Consider the following 26952-nt stretch of genomic DNA (forward strand, 5'->3'; position numbering starts at 1 on the left):
CCTGTATTTTGCTCCATCCATCTTCCCATCATCTCTGACCAGTTTCCCTGTGCCTGCTGAAGAAATGCATCCCCACAACATGATGCTGCCACCACCATGTTTCACGGTGGGGATGGTGTGTTCAGGGTGATGTGCAGTGTTAGGTGTCCGCCACACATAACGTTTTGAATTTTGGCCAAAAAGTTCAATTTTGGTCTCATCTGACCAGAGCACCTTCTTCCACATGATGTTTGCAAACTGCAAACAGGATTTCTTATGGCTTTCTTTCAACAATGGCTTTCTTCGTGCCACTCTTCCATAAAGACCAGATTTGTGGAGTGCATGACTAATAGTTGTCCTGTGGACAGATTCTCCCACCTGAGCTGTGGAGCTCCTCCAGAGTTACCATGGGCCTCTTAGCTGCTGTTCTGATTAATTCTTGCATGGCCTCTCAGTTTAGGTGGACGGCCATGTCTTGGCATGACTCTTTCCATTTCCATATGATGGATTGTACAGTGCTCCGTGAGATGTTCAAGGCTTGGGATATTAATTTATAACCTAACCCTGCTTTAAACTTCTCCACCTGTCTGGTGAGTTCTTTGGTCTTCATGATGCTGTTTGTTCACTAATGTTCTCTAACACACTTCTGAAGGCTTCACAAAACAGCTTTATTTATACTGAGATTAACTTACACACAAGTGCACTCTATTTACTAATTAGGTGACTTCTGAAGTCAGTTGGTTTCACTGGATTTTAGTTAGGGGTATCAGAGTAAAGGGGGCTGAATACAAATGCACACCACACTTTTCAGATATTTATTTGTAAAAAAAAAAAAGTTGGAAACCATTTATAATTTTCATTCCACTTCATAATTATGTGCCACTTTCTTTCGGTCTATTTCATAAAATCCCAATAAAATACATTTTTCTTTGTGGTTGTAAAGTGTGAAAATGTGGAAAAGTTCAGTGGGTATGAATAATTTTGCAAGGCACTGTAGCTAGCTAGTTATTCAGTTCTAGCTAATATCACCATAAAAGAAGGTATTGAGTGATTAGCATTACAATCTGAGGTCTCTTAGTTTCACAAGCTGTCATTGAGGTATATTAGCTAGAAGTGAATAATTATCAATCGAATATACTTCAATGACAGCTTCTTCTTGTGACGCTAGCCTTTTCACAAGCTAACCTGTATTAGATTTAATGATTGAAGTACTGTTATAAATGTAATCATTTTTTCTCACATGATTTCAACATCTTGTGAAACCTTCATTTAAGCAATACAAGTAACCACTTTCCTTATTACCACAAACTTTTAAATAATCACAGCTTTTAATAGTATGAGTAACAAACTCAGAGATTTTCTCAGACCTTGTTTAACCTTACTCTCAGACTGCACAATGTTAAAGTAGTAAGACTGAAACTAGCTGAAAATTACATACATATGGTTTACTTGTCAACATCTGGACTCTGTTTAAGCCCAACACTGCTGTGATTGATATTACAAGATTCTACCCAAATGTTTGTGTGGGTTGTTGATTTTTTTATTTATTGTTTTAAGCTTTACTTTGTTTAATAGATCTCTGTGTGCAATCTATTTTCAGGCATGTTCAGGCAAGATGCATGTCTTAACAATATTTACAAGATTTGATAAGGGGGTTTAGGGGATTTCCTGGGGGTTTAAAGATATTGACTCACATTTTGTTTTTCTTTCACTCATTTTCAGTAAGCACTTTATCTTGGGGATGAGGAAATGGTTCTGGAGCCGAAAATGGGAACGGTGGGCATGAGATAGGAAAAGATCCTGGACATGAACCCATCTCTGGATAGCACCCACATACACATGCACTAATATGCAAAAACATGGATGATGATGAAATCCTGAGCTCATCTTCGATCCCTTGACCTGGATGCTATGAGGTACTGATTCTACCAGCTGCACCACAGAATTAATCAAGTTTATAAAATGTACAGAATGTCAGCTTATTCTCATTCATGTCTTATTATGTCTTTCAGCTTAAGTATACAGAATCTTGATATTTACATCTTATTGCAAATGAAAAGCTCTTCTTTTCTATAGAGAAAATCGAGGAGAGGATTTTATCCAAGATGTTCTGTATCTTCAAGAAACTTTGTGCATTATGTTCAACTTTTACTACATCTGAAGTGTAGCTACTTCAACATACCACACATTGACCAATATTATTAATGTGTCTAGCATAATAATCATATTTTATATCAAATATTACAAGTGTAGTACTGGGAATGTGAACATCTTGACATTTGATCAAAATCAAATCAAATCAAATTTTATTTGTCACATACACATACATACAGGGTACGACATGCAGTGAAATGCTTTTTGCATCTGTCCGGTATATAAGCATTAAAAAAAGGAATGCAATTTAGGATAAAAAATAAACCAAACCCAAAAGGAGATAGATAAATAAAAAAGTATAAACTATATAAAATATGAAAATATAAGTGGAAAAATAATGTATATACATATACAGTACTGTGCAAATGTTTTAGGCAGGTGTGAAAAACTGCTGTAAACAAAGAATGCTTTCAGAAATATAAATAATGAGTGTTTATTTCTGTCAATTTACAAAATGCAAAGTGAGCAAACAAAAGAAAAATATAAATCAAATTAATATTTGGTGTTTTTTTTTTGCCTTCAAACCAGCATGAAGCGATGGCATGGCCCCCACAGAGCCCTGATCTCAACATCATCGAGTGTGTCTGGGATTACATGAAGAGACAGAAAGATGTGAGAAAGCCGACATCCACAGAAGATCTGTGGTTAGTTCTCCAAGATGTTTGGAACAACACCTGCCTTTTCAACACCTGCCAACTTTTTCACACCTGCCTAAAACTTATATGCATAAATGTGTATGGTTTTTAAAGATAATTTGAACACTTAATTTTTGGAATTGATAAGACTGATGTTGTGTATATACTAATTAAGGGTATATACATATCTATACATAATGTGTAAATCTGGCAATCATCGCTCAGTAGAGGTATAAAACAGCTGCCTACAGTATATGACATGCCATCATGATGTCTGTGTTTTGCATGAGTGAAAGTGATAGGGAAAGTTTAGAGATACACTTCACCCTAATCTGATAAATGTGGTGTGGGTGTGTGTGTGTCTGTCTGTGTGTGGTTTTGTGTGATGCATGAAGAATCACTCTCAAATTACTTTTAGATAAATAATAATAAATAAAAAATAATAATATAATAATAATATAATAATATGGTGGAACAGTTTTTTGCATTGTGATGGACAAGGGTAAATATACCTGATACCAAGGGTAAATATACCTGATACCAAGGGTAAATATACCTGATACCAAGGGTAAATATACCTGATACCAAGGGTAAATATACCTGATACCAAGGGTAAATATACCTGATACCAAGGGTAAATATACCTGATACCAAGGGTAAATATACCTGACAAGCTGTAATTGAGGTTCATGGAACAGTAGGAACAAAAATGCACGTTTGACCTTTTGTGTTTCTGACAAATTGGGTTCTTTTTAATTTCTCATTTATACATTTGTAGTAACTGAATTATCCTTGTCAGGAATATCGAGAAAGCGGAGCTTGTCTTTAAGGAACAATGGGAATACAGCGAGTGAGGTGGGAATACAGGTTGAATGGGAATTGCACCATGCACACACACACACACACAAAAACACACACACACACAAACACACACCCATTCATACACTCATTCATAATCTAGCAGTACATTATCTTCATTTGGCCTGTTTTTCGGTAGGTTGGAGGAAATCAGAGAACCCAATGAACCTGAGGAAAACTCGTAGGTGAACATTCTGATTGAAAACCATTTTGGAGCTGCCTTTATGCTGCTTTTTTATTTATATGTTAATTGCAGTTCAAATGAAGCTCAAATCATCTTTCACAAATTGTCTTTTATATGCAGTTATTGAGCAATATTGAGCAATAATACACCTAATAACCTGACTGGCCAATCAGAATCGACCACAGCGTCATGATCTCTATTGACAGGCTTGAAATGTTACTGGCTTGTGAATAAGATTACAGTAAGATTCATGATGATCCTCTTATAAGCTGTAAATTAGGGACACTGTAGGGACACAGACTCTCAGCCCTACATTTATATATATTGTTACATATTGTTACGCACTGTAAACCTTTCAGAATTACAGAAACTAAATGAAAGCATAAATCTAGTTAGAATTGGTCTTGAACTTTATTAGCCATTTGAAGTATTCATGAACATCTCTATTTTACAATGACAAGTCGGATAAATAGAGTTATTTGCAGTGAAGTGCCTTCATCTTCACATTTCGTTTAATCCACGCGAGGGGAGCGGCTTACAACTGTCTCTCTCTCTCTCTCTCTCTCTCTCTCTCTCTCTCTCTCTCTCTCTCTTTTCTCTCTACTTAAACTCTCGCATTTCTCCGTCTATCACTCACTGTGTGTGGATGAAAATGAAGTCGAGGTCGAAGTCGAGGCTTGCGTGCGTCTTCTGCGTAACGCTTGGGTGCGCCGTGGCGCTCATCCTGGTGTGCGCGCTGCTGCTCATGCGGATGCATCGGTGTTGCGAGGATGACTTCACACATGGCGCAGTGGCCGCAGACTCTCATATGTGCTCGGAGATAGGCAGGTAAATGAAACGAAAGGCAACCGAAATGAGAGTGAGCGCGAGGAATGGAACGGGCAGTGGGTTTCCGTTCCTCGCCCTCAGATTCGTGCACATACTGTAAAGCCTGTTTCTTTTCTTGAATTGCTGTTTCTTACCATTGCTCTATTATATTTATTTGTTGTAAATAGCAGGGGATCTCAACGTGGGAACAGGGGACCCCTGGGGTCTTTAAAGTGCTTAAAAATAAAGCCTGCTATTATCAAAGTTTTTTTTTTATTATTGCTGAGGTCTTATAGTTACTGTGCAGTTTGACTGGACATGTGATTTCTTTCAATGCAACTATTGTGATCATTCAAACTTACAAAGTATAATTAATGCCTAATTGGTTCTTGAAAAATCAGGAATAAAGCAGCTACACATTTACATTTAAAGAGCTTAATATTTGAATAGCCAGATTATGTTTGAAGGGGGCTGCAAAATGTTTGAGAAACTCTGGCTTAGGTTCTGACAATAATACCTTTATTTTCTTGATTATTTTATTCTCAATACTCAGTTAAAGCTGAGCTGAATTGAATTTTATCACCCGATTAGTTACTTTAACTTTTGCAGTGTTCACACTCATGCACCTGGAGAGAACCCAACACTGTGGGTAAAACTGAAACTGAGCCAAAAATGTGCTTTTTGGCAGAGAGATCCATGATCCATGATCCATGAGCATCAAACCATGATTAATTAATGTGAATCTTTTTTTTTTCATGTTGAGTTTTCATGCATTTTTAAGGCACAATGTAAAGAAAGCTATGTGATAGCTATGCAATGAATTTATATATATATATATATATATATATATATATATATATATATATGTGTGTGTGTGTGTGTGTGTGTGTGTGTGTGTGTGTGTGTGTGTGTGTGTGTGTGTGTGTACAGTATATTGATATTGATAGCTATGCAATGAATTTATATATATATTTAGAAACATATATATGAAACTGAAACATAATTGTCAGTCAATAGGATTTTCTAATCTGTGTTATACAGTGGCCAAACAAAACTACACAGACATTTGTTTATTTATCTTAAAACATTCATTCATTCATCTTCAGTCACGTCTTTATCCTAGTCAGGGTTGGGGTGTGTCCTCAGTCTATCCTGGGAACAATTGGTGTGGGGTGGGGACAGAACCTGAATTAGACATCTGCCCATTTTAGGGCACCAAACATTGGCTTTACACTTTGGGGCAGTTTAGCATAGTTTAACGACCAGCATGTTTTTTTGGGATTTGGTAGGAACTTGGAGAAAACATTTATATCTATGACATTTAGCAGATGGCCTGATCCAGAGCAACCAAAAGTGCTTTCTCTTTCTATCAATAAATGCATCCTGATGCTGGTTCACTAGGTCATGGACCAAGAATACCACCAGGCACAGGGAGAGCATGTGAAACTGCAAAGATGATAACACATCTCTCAGGAGGTAGCAACACTATCCACTTCACATCTCTATCAAAACATTATTTTAAAGAGAGTATGTCAACTGAAGTTTAGTGTCAAATGCCAAAATAAATTCTTTGAGAAATGGAGCTGCCATTTTTGTGTTTTATTTAAGACTATATATAATTCTTCAGATAACTGTATATATTATCAGGTAGAAAAAGCATGTTGGTAGTGTACGTTTTAATCATTAAGGGAGAAAAGAATCAGTTGATTGAATCTGAAATTACTATAAAATATAATATTCAAAGCTACAAAAAAATCTTGTATTTTGTACCAATTTTCTGGACCTTCCTAAATAATTTTGAATAAATGTCCATGTTATAATTTTCAGACTTATGGCTCATGACAACAATCATGGTTTTAATGTAAGAAAAGTTTTAATGTGTATTTCAAGAAATGTGTATTTCAAGAATTTCAAAGGTTTTAAGAAAGTTTTAATGTGTATTTCACATCACTGTGCAAAAAATCACTAAACATTTTACTTTTGACTCGACAACCAGACGGACAGGGTGTTTTGGCTTTGATATGCCATCAGGAGCATGTCGCTTTAAATCATCCATATACATAAAGTATGTAGGCTATTATATCATTTATACTGCTTGTGTTGTGGTGCTTCCGCATGAACCAGGCCCAGGAAACACTTAATCCTGCAATTAGTACAGCAAATGCTTCAGAACATATTGCACAGTAAACCCAAATTTGGAGTCAAGAATTCAACCCAAGAGAATTAATTCCAAAATGAATGAAAACACACTGTTGGATCCTTGAGCAAGGATAGTGACCCTATCTGTTCTAGGGGTGACATATCATCACTGAACCTTTGCTCTGACCCCAACTTCCTAACTGCCACAAACAGTGAGTCGAGACAGATGCAAATGCAGTTCAACAGTTATTTTAAGAGAGAAAAGCAGAGGTATCTAAAATGTTAGGCGAAGTCAAAGTCAAAACACAGGAAAGGTCAAGCGATAAGCAAACAGGAAACACTAAGCAAACCAAACACCTAACAGATAGAGAGACTGTAAACACAAACGTCACAGCTTACTGAATGTTTTTGGTCTGTTTATATACTGTAGCTGCAAGTGTAATTGTGAACAGGTTTGCATGGTTAAAAGTCTGGTGATTGTAAATGAGTAAACTGCGGTCATGTTTGTAGTGCGTTGTGTCTTCTGGGAAGTGGGGTTTTTGGTCTTGACACAAACAAGCTGCCGAGGAAAGAATCTTTTTGTGTTGTAATGTACTGTATATTTGGCAAATGAAGGCTTAAAAAGGAGAATATTATTCAGCAACACTTTGCTGGCTGGGGAGCCAGTGAGTAAATGCTAAAACTGTTAAAATCTGTGCTGAAATGTGAAACCTTCTAGCTTCTTATTCACTGTGATGCACCCAAGATAGGGTTAAACTATATACATCAGTGCTCGACATGCTCGTAATGATTCTTCTGATTAAAGGGATTGAGCGTGATGTTTTTGAATTGGGCTGCCATTATATGGGAATACAGGACACAGACACAATCATTACAAATCAGTCACTCTTGGTATACACAATCACAGGTGCACAATCTGTACAACTACACACACTAATAATAAAAGAGTAAAAGGGGTAATCATGAGGTCAGTGAACAGCTTGAGGGTAGCAGCATAACAATAGAGAACACACCTAGATAGTCAACACACACGCACACCTTCATTAGGAGAGAGCTAGATGTGGATAAACAGCGGTTTTGTAGTTGTTTTGTGAAGGTTGAGAGATAATTATAGACTTCAAGCCTGTACCATGGATCTGGTTTAGCTGGTTAGCCATTGGAGATTAGTTATTTTTCATCAACCCTGGGTTTTAGGTACCATGGAAGTAGCTCAGCTTTACTGGTGCTCATTGCCATGGTAACTTAAGCTCCACGTCTTACCTGATCTGGGGCAGGTTAAGATCACCGACTGTAATTTGACCAATCAGCTATGAGCAAAGTCACATAAAAGACCCAGTATCTGTTGCAATGGCATCACCTTTTCTTCCAGGTCCTGTGGAAATCTTTGCACAATTGTTAGACTTTGCTAGATTTGTTAGATTGTTAGATACTGATTTTCCATGGAAGGAATCTCATATCTTTACTAACTTCTTGAACCACACATTAAGAATGTGACACATCAAAACCATGCCCTTACTGTACCACAAATGGTGTTGTATTGCGTTGCCTTTTTTTCCAAGTGCTAAAACACAGTTTGCCCTCGAACTGCAGGAGCACATAAATAGCTTCATTGTGTTCAACGGACATTTATTGGCCATGTACATAAAAGAGGGCTTTTACAATATTGCCGGTAAGACATACTGATTTGAAGATTTTTCAAAATGTTTTTTACACATCTAATGACAGGATCCTCGTCAGGAGTCATAGGAGCAATAGACTGTACGCATGTTGCAATCTCCACAGCTCTAGGAGAACATGAGGCAGATTATTGCGAATAGAAAGTCATTTCACAGCCTTCATGTTCAGGTAGGCCTATACATGACTTGAACATTAAATAAATAATAATAACAGATATGACAATGAATTACTGTGCATTTCATCTGCAGAGGAATGTATGATCACAGGCTTTGATGCCAAATCGCCTGGATCAGTCCATGACTAAAACATTACCTGTGAGTCTGTGTCATGTCAGCGCTTTGAGGTAGCCTGGGGATGTGGTAGTCTAGTGGTTAAGGTGTTGGGCTGATAATCAGAAGGTTGTGAGTTTGAAGTCTGGGACCACAAAAATGTTAAACTTATATTCTATGACAGGGCTTTTTGATGGCCTTTTGATGGGAAACAGTGTTTATGCATGCCAGAGGTTTTTGCCAACCCCCTATCCTGAACCTCAGACAGGGCCAAAAAAGTTCTTCAGTCTGGCCCTCAGTAACACCAGGGTGAAGACTGAAATGACCTTTGGCATCCTTAAGGCACACTTCAACTGCCTTTGGTGCTTAAGGGTATCACCAGAAGGGGCATCATAAACAGAGACTGCATGTGCCATTCTGCACAATATAGGCATAGAAAGGAGCAAGTACCACCACAAAAACAGCTTCTCCCTGCTGAAATTCACCCCATCACATTTGACCCAGCTGGTGCAGCTGACAGGGATGCAATCACTGCACAACATTTTACTCTATAAAAGCACATTAAAACTGCAGATAGGTCTAAAACTGTTTTATTGGTTATCTAGAGGAAGAGGAAGTTGCATTAATAACTAGAATGTACATTACATGAAGAAAATGTGAATGGTGCTTGCACGTGGCAGGTTCCCATCATCGTACTGAGTGTTTTGATATGTCACATGTCCATGTTGTGCTAACTTTTTGATTTCGCTTATTTTGGGGGCGGGGCTACACGTGACGTACACGTAAGTGTTTTGATATGTCACATGCTCATGTTGTAAAAAGTTTTTTGATTTGTGATTTGATTTGTGACTGCGGCACAACCGAAAGGCCAGTCGGTACACCAATTTAAAAGTTTGTTCAGAGTATCACCCTAAAGGAGCTGGCTGAGTTTGGTGTAGATAGTTCGAAAGTTTGCCAAGTTATAAACCTCCAGAGTATATGGGAAAAAAGGCCACTTTGAGACCCGGTACCGGAAGTACCGGTACTCGGATCGCTTATAAAAGTCATAGCACACCTCTCCTCAATGAGCCGGTCGATTTGACATGTCGTTCATGGGTCTAGGGCAAAAGCTGTGGGACAAGTTACGCGCCGAAGTTTTGTCCGGCACAACAGTAATAATGTTGCTTTGCAAGCACCATTAAATATTTATTATGTGCATATTAAAATGCTACTTGGTTAAATAGGTTCACATCCTGAGACCTGTTTTTCCAGCTGTCTTATCCCTAATTATTTTTTTGAAAATTTGACCCCTCCTCAGCTCACAGTCCAGCTCCTTTAGGGTTACATTTTCTGTTAAAAGTTCTGGGGCCCTTTTATAGAGGGTCCTGACGGAGTCTGTTTGCACCTGAACAAACATTCATTACAAGTTTTTTTGGAGGTTAGTTAAATCACAAAAAAATTGCAATAATTTCTAAAAACACAGGACTTACTGTAATTTTCAGTATGTCAAGGGTTTAAAACGTTACTATGTTCTCATTCCTTCTGAAGCCAATTGAGGTAGAGGCCGCAGTTTCTGGGGCAGTTTGCGAAGTGTAAGTGCCAGTCAATTTTTTTATGCCACACATTCAAATGTCTCAGAACACACCCTAATAAATAAAAGTAGGCCAATTTTAAATTTGTTTACAGTGTTCTGTCTGCTGCATGCTCAGCTCTGTGTGGGAGACTGTGTGAATGTGTGCTGACTTCAACAGGTACACTGTATTTTCCTCTACTACAGAACATATAGTCAGCTATACTGAAAACTTTTAAAAAGCAGTAATGCATTGCATACATACCCAGAGAATCCAGTACCAGGATCAGATTGTACAGCACCTGTAATCCCATCCATAATCGGCTGCCCCTTACTGCTACTCAGAGCCAACTCCTTCTCCACAGTGTATTCTGGAGATTCTATTCACACATTTTATGTTTGCTGCAAAGAAATGTTTGTGATAAAATGTTCACACACAAAAAAATAAGGTTATGGTAAAAACTCACCACTTTGAATTATATGTTATATTTTGTCTTGATCTACTGGAAGAAACATTTGGAGTTGTGGAGTAATCATAGCTTAAGTATCAAAGCCTGAGTTAAACGAGAATGTTGTTGAGCTGCATCATGGTACCAGTAACGCCTGATTTTATTGGTTTGGTTTCGTCAACTCAAAACTAATCCTGTAACCTTAAGTTTGTTCAGCTACCTTCATGGTACAGTGACAAAAAAAACTACTAAAAAACTGGCCTGGGGTTGTAATATTGTCACTGTATCAGCAACGGATAAGATTTTTTGTTATTGTTTTGTTAAAGTGGCAATGCAAATGAATCAATGAGAATATTCATTTTCCTGGCAGCTCCCATGAACAAATTACAAGATACACTATATGTCTGAAAGTATGTGGACATACGTTTTGCTGAACATTCCAGATTTAGTTCTCCTTTTGGTTAGATTTACTGCCACTCTTCTGGGCAGACATTCCACTAGGGATTGTGTAGGGATTTGTGATTTGTGATCATTCAGCTACAAGGTATTAGTGAGGCACTGATTTCGTGTGAGGAGGTCTGGGGTGCAGTCAGTGTTCCAGTTCAGCCTCAAGGTTTTCAGAGTCAGGTCTGGACATTTGAGTTCTTTCACTTCAGCCATGGCAAACTATGTCTCATTGAGCTTGCACAGTGTGTGCAAAGTGGCATCATCATGCTGGTACAGGTTTGATCCTCTTTGTTCCACTGAATGAAAACTGTAAATCTACAGCATACAAAGATATTCAATACAGTGGTGTGCTTACAACTTTGACATGTAATGGTTGGTGTGATGGTTGGGTTTCAACATACTTTTGTCCATATAGTATACACCATGTTATGTTATGTTACCTGATAATGTAATAGTTTGGCTCTTAAATACAGGGCACACCAGAAGGTGTATGTAAAGGTGGATGGCTCAATAAAGTGCTTATTTCTTTTAAGAGATTAGACAAAATTGCTTATGCACAGCTGGAAAGAAACAGGGAAAAGTCAAATTCCCAATTTCCCAGAATTCTCAAATGCCAAATCTCCTCAGTAAACCCTTAATCACCCGAAACATGCACGATGTTGGGTTGTTCAGGCTTGTGTTCAGACTCACATCATATGACTCAATGAGAAGAGCTGATTTCCAAATCCGATTCCTGTTTTTTATCTTGGTTCATCTGGCAAAACGTCAGCTCTTAGGCAGTCAGTTGTGGTGGGAGGGTATGGCCAGTGTACTTAAGTCAAACTGCATAGTTGTGTTTTTGCCAATATCTAGGACACTTTAATCTACTTGAATCTACTTGAATCTACTTGACCCCCCTTTTTGCAGCATATCCTAAAAAGTTTCTGTTTAATTCATGTTTTTGTTCCATCGATTTCTCCAGGTATGACATTCTCTCTTTTTCATCCTCCCTGTTGTTTTGCAATATAAACTCACCCAGTTAGCATTTTGTCTGCTAGTATGCATCACTACTGTCTCAGACAGTATTATTTAATAATACAAGTTGCATGATTCTAACCTAAATCTATGATTAATCCTTACTCTGGGAGTGAGATCAACTTTGTAGCTCCAATACAAAAAAAATCACTGAAACATGACAGTAAACATGGCTTGATTGATTGATTCTGCTTGAGGTAAGTAAGACATTGTGTACATTTCTTTATTTGGCTTTATTCTTTATTTAAGGGTCAAGAAGTTATACAGGCATGAAATCAGAGAGACATGCCTGAAGCTGTTTGGTCTTTGTCGGAGTTGGTTACTCATGCTCACTCATTTAGATCAGTGCAAATTAAATGCATTTCACCATCATTTTTTGCACAGAGAGGTTTAGAAATGAGTCCATCCAGAACAGCACAGGCAGATTGACCGCACAGTACAATACAAAATTCCACTAACAGAGTTCACATGCTTTAGCAACTTTTATACCTTTGTATTTTATACCCCATTTCCTGAATGTGGTGCCAGTTTACAGGTTGTGTTTCTTTGATCTTTGGTCCAAGTATCTCTTGAGGCCAATTATCACATTTTATAGTGAATACACACACGTACACATACACACACACACACACACACACACACACACACACACACACACACACACACACACACACACAAGGGTCGGAAAGATCATGACTCACTAAATATCCTGAATCGTTTGATCATGCTAACAAGGTTCTTATGATTCAACTCAGTTTAAAAATTTTGGTAATTAAACCAACCAAAATAAGTAAACTCATTTTCATAATTAGTCCAATACTGTTAACTCAGTGGTAAATCAGTCATGTCCATGTAGCCCCCATAAACTAGACAAAAATATCAAATTTATTTGAAAAAATCAGTACAATGGAATCATTTCATTTTTCTTCAAAAATTAATGCACATAATTTAAGAAAAATATGGGAAATATTAAAAAGTTACTGTGAAATAAATAATACTATGAAATGGTCTTTGTAGTCTTATAGCAGAGCTTTTTTTCTGTACTTTTACTATGCTGCATGTGAAGATATATTCAGTCTTGTCTGCTTAAGAAAGGATTTATTATTTCTGTCCTGGCTCAGGTGGAAGGGGTTAACAATGTTTTAGACACTGTGATTTGTGCTTATATAAAAAAATCTGATGGCATTATAAAAGGAAATATATGAGTTAATTTGATCCTGCCAGCCAAGCTCCTCACCATAACTGGTTAATAAGACTCTCACCGTCGGCAGATAAATGAGAAGACAGTAAAGCTTTTGATGATTGCATACAAACTGCGATTTCTGCTGTGCTTGAAATATTTATGGGTTTTTGGCAAAGTGCATTATGAACACTGGATTACCTCCAAAAGCGGTGAATTTCCCCTGCGGGATTACTAAACTATACCTCTGTACTTTCTTATGAAAGCATAGTTTCTTTGGAATTTATCAAGTTTGAACCGCATTAGCGTGTTTACTGCTCAGAAATCCAGAGTTACATGTGCCATTTCTGCCCCCAGGAAGGGCAAATTTGTTGAAACCTTTGTAGACCGTGACACCCAGGTAGCACCAACACAGATGTCCTGGTGTAGCATGCAACTAAGTAATGCCCGAGGAGACACTTGAGCGACGTGTCACAGTCAGGAAGCACAATCGTCTCATGTGTAGTCCTTGGTGATGCTGTGCTTCATCCAGGGGGCAGGTTTCTGTGTAGACGGCGAGCAAGTCCTCAAGTCTTTCCTCCATCACAGATGAAAATTTGATCTGACAAGTGAATTATAAAAAAAACTTTGTAATCATTGACCAAAACAGAATTCAGCAGACTTCTGGGCTGACTGAATTTATCTGTTGTTATCTGTTGAAGTTATCTGTTATACCCTCCACACATGACGTTGCTCATGGAAACGTATCAATTTCCATAGTATTGTCCTGATATTTCTAAATAAATTGTTTTATAAATTTTTGTGGTTGTTAATACCAGCTGTACTGTAGGTTGGAGCATTTCATTTTGCACTTTAATTCATATATTTTCTCATACATCTCTTACATATTCTCCCACTGTTTTACTTTACTCATCAAGGGTTAAATGTGTATGAAATGTGTATGCTTATTTTTTTAGAATATGTTTCTACTTGCAGTTTTTTTCTGTCCTGGCCAGCATTAGGTATAAAGCACTGGACAGCAGCCATGTGTTCTAGGCAATCTAACTGTGAATGTGTGTATGTGTGAGTGTACCTATTTATGAGATGTCTTGTTTCCTCATGCACAACCTGAAGGCAGGAATATCACACTTATTTAAAAAAACATTCCTATTAGTCATGTATTCCATGCATGGAATTAAAAATTACTTGTAACTTCTAAACTGACATTTATATGTCTGTTTATTCTGTTTATATTCTGGACTACATGACTGGACTTACAAAGAAAACAGGATAAGGATTTATTAATTTTTTTTAATGCTTGGTGTGCACTTTTTTAATGCTGTGTGTGTATGTATGTATGTGTGTGTGTGTGTGTGTGTGTGTGTGTGTGTGTGTGTGTGTGTGTGTGTGTGTGTGTGTGTGTGTGTGTGTGTGTGTGTGTGTGTGTGTGTGTAAATGACCTCTGGGATATATCCCTGTGTCACCAGATCAGACTTGCCCTGCTCTATTATGACAAACAAAATGTAATAGTACCCCTGGAACTGTCTTTTGTGTGTGTGTGTGTGTGTGTGTGTGTGTGTGTGTGAGTGTGCGTGTGTGGGTGTATGAGTGTGTGTATTTATTGACATTATTTCTGTAGAAGACTCATTTATTCAGGATATACCCTCATGTTCCAATAACACACTCTTAATTGCTTTTTTCTCTTTCAGTGTCCACGACTTGATTTTGGCAAAGTTTTTACATACCTAGTGAATGCAATACAAAAGACTACGTCAGATTGATACCTGGAACGGAAAAGTTAACATTAGATTGCTTTGTATGATCTAGGATAAGTCTGGCTTTGTTAGGTTGAATTACAATGGCAAGCCAATGAATTGAAACGAGGTGCTAGTATTGTTTACAAGTTTGTGAGTGGTGGATGAAATTTGACCTGTACTGTACCCTGGGGCTCTCCTTTAAGGGAAATTCCAGGATGAAGAAAAGCAAAAATTGTTAAAACCAGTACAGCTGATATCCTTATTGAAGTCTGATGGGTATATCGTAACTAATGTATAAGATGTTTTTGAGAAATGATGAGCCATGTGTTATGAAGGATGTTGAAGGTACATTTCATTCTTGTTAGTCTTCTAGCATCATAGTGGAAGAGCAGAAGATAAGCTCAGAGAAGTTAGAATCAAACCCAAATTAATTCATACAAAAATAAAGGTTAGTCATAAGCTGACCCCAAATACAGATCTATCACTATATAATCCTCTAGCTGATCTGAAGGAAATAATCTAGAAGGTCTGCTGGCTAGCTATCTAAATAGCATGCATGTTAGAGGCATTTCCTTATTCTGTGGGTCATTTAATTCACACCCAATAATACTAGTCTAGTTAGTTATGTGAGCCAAAGCTGATTGTACATTAAATTGTGGTAGATATCTCATTAGATAGCATGCATGTTAGAGCCTTTGGTCATTCCATTATCACCCAATTATGCTAGTTTAGTTAGTCTAATTAGTCAGTTGAACAAAATCTAACTACATACTACTATATTTGTTTGAAAGATAACTAAATAACAAGATGGCTAACTAAAGAGCAAGTTTATTTAAGGATCCTTTTGCATGTTCAACTCTATCTTAATAAATCTAGAAATGACGTCTAGAAGCTGAACTTTAGTCAGTTCAAAATGAAACATGTCTGGAATTTTGACACCACGCAGTCATTATCCGCTGTGTCTTTTCCCTTCCTTTGTACTCCTTTATATGTCAATTATTTGATGAATGTTTGTGTCCTAGTACCCTTGTTAATATCATTTTAGGGATTATCATATGTGATATGGATATGATATGTTTATGGTTCTATAAAACAAGGGTTTAAAAACCCTTGTTTTTAAAAATAAAATCAGTGTGAGGTGTGAATGTTCAGTTTAGCATGACAGTGTAACACGATATCTTAAGATGTTAAGATGAGATATTGTATCTGTATGATAAACAATATATCATGTATGTCTTTGTGTATAGGAATGTACTTGCCCTGATATAGATATATAGATATTGTCAGATCCCTCCCGATCTAATTTGAAATGTCTTGTAGAAGTGTTTTGTTTGCTAATGGAGCGGCACGTGGTATAGCAGGTAGCGTTGATGTCTGACAGCCCCGGCGTCACTGTTTGATCTTGAGCCTTGGTTGCTATCGGTGTGGATTTCACATGTTTTGTTCATACTGGTACTGTAGATAGTTTGGCTAAGCTAAATTAAATTTATCAGTGCTTTGTTTGATGGTGCTCTGTGATGTCTTCCCATTTGATTTCTGGCGTTTTTGGGATGATATCCAGCACAACCCTGACTAGTATAAACCAGTTCTCTCACTCTCACTCATTTTCTACCGCTTATCCGAACTACCTCGGGTCACGGGGAGCCTGTGCCTATCTCAGGCGTCATCGGGCATCGGGATTTACCCTTCAGTTCAGCAAAGGTTTGTTCCAGCTTTACAGAGTTAACTTCAAAGAGTGACCAGTGTTGTGTATCTTAACATCTAACAAATGTTACACTGGCTTTCTGGTAGGTAGAGATGGTTTTTAGAATACTATGAGCCCCAGCGTCTGTAGAAAAAAGCTTTGTGTAGCTTAGTTTACCTAAAGAACCACCCCTTAGAAGCAATTTGTCATAGCAGGTTATGTTGTTAGACAAAGTAGAAGCTAAAGAGACTCTTGGTGTCCTGAGGTTGCTGTTTCAGCATGTTAAGCCACATTAAGCTGTTTTCATAAAGCAGGTTTCTTTGTAGGAAAAAATCTGTAGCCTAAAATGATTGCTTTGTCTTTTAACAAAGATTCAATTTTTTTTGTTTGTTTCTTTGTTTTTCTTTGTTAGCTGCTTCAATACAGTACATTCAACAGATATTCTGATATAGCTAATTTCCTTTATGGGAAATCAGGTACAATGGGTGAACAGACATAGAAAATCTTTAATATCTCCTGATCTACTGTGTTCAAATAGATGTTTGGAAGAAAAATGGTTGATTCTTTTCATGGTCCCGGTTTGATATTTGGGGGAAGTTTGGTTAGCAGTTAATTAATTGTAAATTTCATCAAATGACAAACACATCTGAGTGAAATGTTGATATTCCTGACAGTTTGGCCTAATTTGTAATGAACTTTACTTCAACTTTACTTTGTGCATGTAAAAGAATCCTTTAATGTTTTGTTTGCTAATTGAAATATTAGCTTTAGTCATAATCTAGCTCGCGTTAGAGTCGGTGTTTCCTATATTTCCTATTTTCTACACTCCCAGTCACTTAAATGATAGTATTATTGTATGTTTCCTTTAACCATGCTTTGAAACTAACATAGCAGGTTTCTTAACCCGATAATTGAAGCTTTTTTATTTTCTGGCATTAATGTTGTCCTCTTTGAGTTTAGATACCATGATGAACACTATAACTCTGAATAATTGTTCTGATGTTTCTCATTTTTTAAGGGATATTCTAATAAAAGGTGGCTCGGCGGTAGACGCTGCTATTTCTGCGCTGCTATGTACATCACTAGTTAATCCTCAGAGCATGGGAATCGGAGGAGGCTCCATCTTCACTATCATGGACAAAGAAGGTATGTTTATTCACTGTTTTCAATGCTCTCTCATTCACCTCATCTGCTTAGTTTGTATCCTAACCAGAAGCAAACGAGTGCTCTTTAATTCTCCTTAAAGATAAATGCCACTCAGCTAACAGTTTGTAGAAGGCTAAGGGGATTCAAGTGAAGGAAAGTGGAGGGGAAACAGCTAAGAGTCACTAAACCGACATCAGTGTGTTTCCTGTGTCACTGACCTGCTACAGGAACTGTATTTGTCTATTCATAGCTTAACTTCTGAAAGAATATATAGCTGTAACAGCAAAAATTTTAACAGCTGTTATGTTACAGCTTTGTAAAAATATTTGTGTTGGAACAAATCCAGCTGAAACTAGATATAGTAGATACATTAGCTTGAGTATAATTAGCACACATTTATGGTACAAATTTGTTTTATGAATTCTGAGAATTATAAGAAGAATTAAAGATTTTTATTTATTTTTTTTAATTAACATAATTATCAGCATTTTGAATCTTACAGCAGAGGGAAAATTAATCAAGGCCATTGTTCAAGCATTGGGCATACAGCACAGCAATGTGGAATGTGGGAAGGAAAACCTGCGAGGAAAACCTGCTATTGTTTCTTACAAGCAGACACCAAACAGGTCAGCCAAGTAAAGCAAATGGCTGATTACAATCATTACGAGAACTGAAGAAAAACCCAAACACAGTCTACATCAAGAGCATTCCCAACATCCACAGGGAAGAGGTGAAGGTATCACAAGCCACTGTTTGAAGAAGAATTATGCTACAAGACCAAACTACACGATGGAATCCACTCATCAACAGTAATCAGAAGGTCTTATTAATATTTCCATAGAAACACATGTTCTGGAACCAAGATAAACCTCTACCAATGAGGTGGAAAGATCAAAATGTAGAGAAAGAAAGGATCTGCTGATGATTGTAAGCATACAAAGCTCATACAGTATATCAAGAACAGTGGAGGTATTGTTAAAACACTGCTTGCTTGGCTGCTTCTAGAACAGGTTCACTGATGAGCTTAACTCATGATGGTAGCAGGAGAATAAATTCAGACAGCTAGAGAAACAGTCTGTGTGCCAATTTATGCATTCAGTCATATTGGGGGGAAATGCATTCAGTCATATTGGGAGGTCTATCTCATATTGGAGAGGTTGAAACATGGAGGTGGATGCAAACAAGATTTATTAAAGCTGTTAGCAAACAATCTAAAGCACAAGAAAAGTCCAATAAACAGGCAAAAGTTTGGTGATCAGCAAACCGACATGTAGGGACGACACTGAAACTGACACCTAAGGGTTTAAACAGTTGGACAAATCATAGTGGAAAAGATAGAACAGGTAAGAATAATCAGAGGCATTAGGGCCACAACCACTGACAGGACAGGGCAGAGACAAGACATGAATCAAACTGCAAGTAAACAAGACAAAACACACTGCTAACACAACAAACTACTTTATCTAAAAGTGGAAGGTTTAGAGTGGCCGTATCAATCATTAATTTCACTTCCTGAAAAATAGACTGAGGGGAGAAACTCCCCAAAACAAACACCTGAAAGGAGCTGAGGTAATAACCTGGATGTCAGGGACGCGGGAATAAAATAGACCCAAATGCAGGATAGCTAAAATAAGCAAGATTTATTTACTAAAAAACACAGAACAGGGACACCGACTCGAGATAAGACGACAATGATGGACAACAGCAACAGAAGACAACAGAGGATTCCGCGCTGCTAGCAACACGACTCGACTAAATACTAATCACGATTAGACACATGAGGAACAGGTGTGCAGAGGCAGGGAGGAAGAGACAAGGGTGGTGCAGACACGTGACACAAAACATAAACAAATGCACATGGCCAAAGTCCTGACACTGGAAAAGCATCACAAAAAAAAGAAAAATGCAACAATTTTGTGATGTCTGTGGGTCACCCGCTTGATGCAATGATTGCAGGCAACCAATACACAACTAAATATTTTAATTAATTAAGTGTTTGTTCCTATACTTTTGCTTACCCATATATTTGGGGGTCTGCCACCAAAAGTGCCATGTTTTAAGTTGTTTATTACATCTAGATACAAATACCAGAAAATTAGATAATAATAATAATAATAATAATAATAATAATAATAATAATAATAATAATAATAATAATATGCTTTTTTCTTTTCTAGGTGATGTGACTGTGATCAACTCAAGAGAAACAGTCCCTAAAAGCATCCCATCAGACCTGCTGGACAAATGTCCCACTTCTATAACATTTGATAACATTGGTAGGACAATCTGCTTTAATTTAATAATCTTATCATTTCACTTTTAAGTATAACAATATTCTGTTAATAATCACTCACCATCTAGTTTAATATGAACACTTGTACACCTGCTTATTTATCTTATATAATCTAATCAGATAATCATTTATCAGAATGGTGCAATGCATACAGTTATGTAGATTGAGATAATATTCATAACAAACAAGAGAAAGAGTACAAATGTGAGCTCTGTAATTTTAATCGTGGCATGGTTGTTGTGTGTGAAAATGAGCCCGTCTAGCAACAACAGTCTCTAGGGTATATTGAGACAGTTCTATGGGTAGAAATGCCTTGTTGATGAAAGAGGTAAGAGGAAAGAGACCAGATAGGATCGAGCTGCCAGGTAGGATATAATAACTCAAATAATCACTCTTTCCAACCGTGGTAAGAAGAAAAGCATCTCACCATGCACAAAACATCAAACCTTTAGGAAGAGCTACAGCAGAAGGTCACTCCATTCAGACTCCACTTCTGTCAGTCAAAATAAAATCAACTGGTCTCTTCCCAACGCTCTAATTTACTGAGTAGCCCATGAATGCTTCAGATTCCTGTTCTCGTCTGACAGGAGCGGAATCTGATGTTTCTGCTGTTCTAGCAAATCCACCGCAGGGTTTGATGTATTGTTTTTTCTGAGCTTTTTTGCTGACCACCATTGTAAAGAGTGATTGTATGAGTGACTTTAGACTTCCTGTCAACTGAGACCAGTCAGTTCATTCTCCTCTCATCTCCCTCTCATACACAAGATGTTTCAGCCTGAAGATACAGCCTCCACACACAGGATGAGTTTTGTTTTTATTACCATTCTGTGTACATTCTAGAGTCTGTCTGCGAAAATCCCAGAAGATCAGCAATTTCTGAAACCTAACCCTAGGTTTAATGTGAATATTAACTGAAGCTGTTGTATTGACCTGCTGCTACATGATTGGCTGATTAGTTAATTGCATGAACGTCTAGTTGTACATGTGTTTGTAATAAAGTTTTAGGTTTTTTTCATACATTATTATGGTCATGCATTAAAATGTAAAGTGATGTCCTGGGCTGATGGTACAGAACAGTGATAAAGCCTTTACTTTACATAGTGTGTATTTTCACACAGATACGTAATACTCATAACCAAACCATGTTTTAAATCGGTCCTGTGCAGCTACTGTAAGCCACAAAGACTCTCAGAAACACATTCCTGGCGGCGAGCCAAACCCACACAACGTTACAAGGAACATTTTTTGTACATTCATTTAAATCACTTTTTAGATACTCTTTCCTGGAGCATCTTATATTTACCTCATCTATATGACTGAACAGTTGAGGGATAAGGACCTTGCTCAAGAGCTCAGCAGAGGCAGCTTGTTTCAAACTCCCAGTCAATTGATTAGTAGTCCAACACCTTAACCAGTGAGATACAACACACTCACTTCAGTCAATAAGAAAGCACTAAACTGAACCTATATTTATATCTCATTTTGTGTGTGTGTGTGTGTGTGTGCACAGGTAAAGAGTGGATTGGTGTTCCAGGTGAGCTGCGTGGTTATGCTGCTGCTCACTCCAAGTTTGGAAAACTGCCTTGGAATCAACTGTTTGAACCCGTCATCAAACTGGCCAGAGAAGGCTTTCCTGTTCCGCCATACCTCGCTCTGCTTCTCAGACACCCAATAATCACTAAACTGGTGGAGACCACATCACTGTGGTACTCACACACACACATACACACACCAAAATATATACTGTATATACAGTACACCAAGACACGAAGGACAGAAAATCACACAGCTATATAGACTGTGTTTTAGAAGTATAGACTTTCATTAGTTTTAATTCATTGGGATTTAAATAATTCATTAACCCTTTAGAAATCCCTCCGTTGTCACAGCCTCAAAAGTAACTGACAAAGGAAGAATATTAAGGTGGATAAACAAAACAGAGATGAAGAAAATCAACAACTTGATGCAGTTTTAAAATGAAGGATTACACTCGAGACACCAAAGAGCCTGGAATACAACTGGAGAGAACTAAAATGGATTAATTCTTTCCTTATCCATGTATATATATTTACACAGAGAGAGAAGGAGAGAGAGAGATAGTGAAAGAACGAAAGTGAGAGAGAAAGAGGGAGAAGAAGAAAGAGGGAGAAAGAGAGTTCACTGTCATTATTCTAGTTCTTCTAGTTTCTCCTCTTTCCTCTAATACTTGTTCTGTAAGTCGATCTTGATAAGGGTAATCTGCCAAATGCTGTAAATGTAAATGTACAGTAATCATAAATGCACTTTCTGTTCCCCTTTTTCTGCTTATCTTAGTGATATTATTACCCTTATTTCCTTGTCCCTCTGTCCACGTTCTTCCTATTCCCTTGGACCGTCTTCTTTCTTGTACTTTCCAGATTTGCCCTGGTTTCTCATACCTCAGTGTCTGATCTGATCTGATAAACTCTGCGTGTCTCTCTGAAGAATGATGGTTTTTAATCATATTAAATGGAAATGTCTGAATAAAGCAGAAACTTAGTTTGTATACATTTATCTGTGTGAAACGTTATTAGTAAATCACATACATCATTGGATAACAGATGCATTTATCTACTTGTTTAATCAGACAGTTGATCTGTAATAAATTGTTGTGTGTTTTTTGTTGTTGTGGCTTTTTTTGCAGTCAATTATTTTGCCATGAGAATAAAACGGTTTTCGGTCAAGGAGACATACTACGATACCCAAAACTTGCTGAGACTCTGGAAATAATTGCAAAAGAAGGGGTTGATGCTTTTTATACTGGCAAAATCGCACAAGACTTAATCGAAGATGTGGAGAAAGCAGGTACTTTCCTTTGTGTATTTGTGTGTGAGAGAAAGAGTATTTAGTGTTGCTTCACTTTTATTAACAGATTTAAACAGATCATTTGATGTCAGAGAGAATAGAAAGAAAGAATTTGTGTGTGTATGTGTGTGTGTGTTTCAGGTGGATCATTGTCATTAGATGATCTAAAATCTTTTAAGGTAAGAATGACTAGAGTTTTATTGTGTGTGTTTATTATATTATATTATATTATATTATATTATATTATATTATATTATATTATATTATATTATATTATATTATATTATATTATATTATTATGTGTGTTTCTTATGTTTTCAGGAGACATCCAGTAAAGCAATTTCGGTTCCTTTGGGTGATTTTACGATGCACTTCCCTCCTCCCCCATCAGGGGGCGCTCTACTGAGCTTCATCCTCAGTGTCATGCAGGGTTTGTTTAACTTTAATAACCATGTAATAAAATTTTGAATATAGTATAAATGGACAAAAATGACACTGCTCATGTAGAGAATGTGAGGATGGAATATGTATGTGTGTGTGTGTGTGTGTGTGTGTGTGTGTGTGTGTGTGTGTGTGTGTGTGTGTGTGTGTGTGTGCAGGCTTTGGACTTTCTCCATCGTCTGTGAAAGGAGAGGAGAGGAAACTGACCCTTCATAGGTACATAGAAACTCTAAAGTTTGCAAACGGACAGAGGAAGAGTATCAGAGACCCACGGTACAGCCGACACGGAGTAAGCACAATTGTGTGTGTGTGTGTGTGTGTGTGTGTGTGTGTGTTCAGATCACTGGTGTTTAAGTGAAGTACTCTCTCTCTCAGCATGTGTTTTACAATTTTTCTTTGTCAAACAACTCATTTTTAAAATCATATTATTATTATTAGTGTTTATGTGGAGCTTTTCCCAAATAAATAATAATAAATCCCTGTGTGCTGTTACAATAGATAAAAAAATTACATATTAAAAGGAGGTTGTTAATTTTAACCTGTCATTCTCATCACAGCTGGAACTACGTATGTGAGTCATGCTGTTAGACAAAAATAATTTGTTATTTGCTCATTTTGAATCTTTTTGACTCTCTGGTTGCTTATTTCTGTCACCTTTAGTCTCTTTATATCTTCCTGTCTGTTCAGTTCCTTCATAACCTTTTGTTTGCTCATTTCACTCATAAATAAACTTACAGTTTACTCTCTTCCTATTTCAGGTAAACCACCTGATGGAGGAAGACTTTGTCAATCACATCAGGTCAATGATCACCAATAGTGGTAAACACCCGCCATCGTACTACAACGTCACTCCCTCCACTGATGGATTTGGGACAACGCACGTTTCTGTTCTAGCGAGTGACGGCTCAGCCGTTTCTGTCACCAGCACCATCAATCACTTGTGAGTGCTGCAGTTATAATGTGTGTATCAGATACTGATAAATGCTAATGTTTGATTAACTATGTTGGATTTTGTGGTGGTTTGTTCAGTTTTGGATCAAGTGTCTATTCTAATAAAACGGGGATCATACTGAACAACGAGCTGATGGATTTCTGTGGAAGAGTAAATTCTGTCTCTGCAGGTAAACTTCTTTCTAGCTACAGTACTACTACTACTACTACTACTACTACTACTAATAATAATAATAATAATAATAATAATAATAATAATAATAATAATAATAATAACCCATCATACACTGCACACCATCTAGTCTTTTTATATTTCGGTTTTCTTTTATGTTTCCATTGTTTTCTGTACCATTGTATTTTAATCCATCAGCTGGTTCCAGCCTCAATTCCAACTTTTAATATTTGCTCATCATTTCCTGTTGGATTAATATAAAGAAATCACACATATTTTGTCTTTTAATTATTTTTGAATTGAATAATTATATTTATTATATGTAATTCTGTGTGTCTGTGTAGGTGAACAGCCTCCATCCTCCATGTCACCTGTTATTATCCACTCAAAGAACCGAGAGAAAGTTCTAGTTATCGGGGGATCTGGAGGGAGTCAGATTATCACCGGCATAGCTACAGTAAAGCAAACACACACATACACGTGAACACACACACACACACACACACACACACACACACACATAGGTAAAACTGACATTCTGGACTCAAAATTTCTCAATAAAGAATATCTTTAATTAAGGCTTGGCATATAAACTTATGAGATATCTGATGAATGTTCTAGAATTTTTTGTGTGTTTTCTATTTTCAAATGATCTTTTCTTCTTTGTCTCACTTTGTAAACAGGCTATAATGAACAAGCTGTGGTTCGGGATGAACCTGGAAGACGCCATCAAAGACAAAGTGGTTTTTGTCAAATCGAGTAATTTAGTGCATTTAGAGCCAGGCTTTGATGAGGTAGATATCATTTCAGACCAAGAGACAAGGCGTTCTGTTCCTCTGCACTTTTATACATCTCTCTCTCTCTCTCTCTCTCTCTCTCTCTCTCTCTCTCTCGCTCTCTATCTCTCTCTCTCTCTTCCTCTCTCTCCTCCTTGATAGACTTTCAGCTGAAATTGAAATTAGCTGTGATGGGAATGATGATAATTTCACAAACATTTTTTTTTCATTTTCTATACATTTCAGTATGTTTACTCCTGAACATCGTGACATTTTTGTTTGAATGTGTCTTTAACAGCTTTGAAAGCAGCGTGTTAGCATTCGAAAACTGTGCTGCAGCTGTCTGGATCTTTTGATATCTAGGTGGTGGAACGTGACTAAAGAGTTATTGGATTTTGGAGGATGTGCTCATGCATATAAATGTGCACAGATTTTGTGTGAAATCAATGAAAAATGATTGACAGTTCGGTCTGGATACAGTAGATGTCTGTTTTGTCACTGACGGTGTGATGAGTTTCAGAACGTGATTTCAGTTTTAAACAGCACGTGTTAGCAATAAAAAATTAATGAAATAAATAAATAAATAAGAAGGTATGTTTCCATTTTTTAAACATTATGTTTTGTTTTTTTTGTTTTTTTTACAGTTGATGAGAGATGCCATGCAGACTTTCGGACACGACATACAAAAAAATGACAGACCTTTAAACGTTGTGAACGGCATCATGAAAGAGCACGGCTGCATCAGGGCTGTCTCAGACAGTAGGAAAAATGGAAAATCATCAGGTTACTGATCACACTGGAGAAGATTCAACATACAATGCTTTAATTTGACTGTAGAGGATATATGTATGTGTGTGTGTGTATATATATGTATATATATATATATATATATATATATATATACACACCATGTCTATATGATACCATGTCTTATACTGTAAATCTCTTCCTACTTCTTACACCCTAGAGTAGAACATGTAATTTCATGTAATGTAGCACACTAATACAGGGTTTAACTGAGTTTAGACTCCACTGTAAAATAACACGCCAAGGACATTTTACTCTATTCAGTTTTGTTTGAATTGTGACTATCTATACTCAAGAGAGTGAGCCAAACTTTAGCCAACTAAATAATGTGACATTATCGACTATTTTTCATGTAGCATTATACTTTATATGATGTTTAATACTGTTTTCTACTGTATTTTCTACTGTTTTTTTAAAACTACAGAGGTTTTTTTTTATCAAATTCAATGTTATTTTTTTTGTTTATATTAGCCTTGCTGTTTTTATCATTTATACACACAGGACCATTAAACGAAAGCTGAAATATCAGGAAAAACTGTCCAATATTTTAGCAGTAGCAGGCATTAAAATGATTACAAATATAATGGGTTGTTTTATGATATTTTTAATGTGACCTTTGATGTGTAGGTCTTGGTTATATCCGGTATCACTTACATGTTTTGCATGTGTTTATTGTAGAACAATCTACAAACATGTTTGGTTTTTTTCTATTGTGTAATAAAATGATTACTTTTTTGAAACCATGTTTTTTGGTAGGTACATCACGCTATCTGCTTCTACAT

General features: G+C 37.0%; 1 protein-coding gene across 1 annotated transcript; it reads left to right on the forward strand.

Annotated features, from left to right (window-relative positions):
- Positions 1-4411: 4411 nt before the first annotated feature.
- Positions 4412-26910, forward strand: ggt5b (gamma-glutamyltransferase 5b). The gene is made up of 13 exons (XM_060895463.1): positions 4412-4638; positions 17780-17907; positions 20085-20183; positions 21711-21906; positions 22863-23023; positions 23165-23202; positions 23345-23453; positions 23623-23753; positions 24223-24404; positions 24494-24585; positions 24932-25044; positions 25271-25381; positions 26008-26910. Exons 1-13 carry the CDS (start codon positions 4457-4459, stop codon positions 26152-26154), a joined length of 1689 nt encoding a protein of 562 aa, XP_060751446.1. The 5' UTR covers positions 4412-4456; the 3' UTR covers positions 26155-26910.
- Positions 26911-26952: the final 42 nt, after the last annotated feature.

This window comes from Tachysurus vachellii, chromosome 20 (genome assembly GCF_030014155.1).
Source record: "Tachysurus vachellii isolate PV-2020 chromosome 20, HZAU_Pvac_v1, whole genome shotgun sequence".
Classification (NCBI taxonomy): Eukaryota; Metazoa; Chordata; class Actinopteri; order Siluriformes; family Bagridae; genus Tachysurus; species Tachysurus vachellii.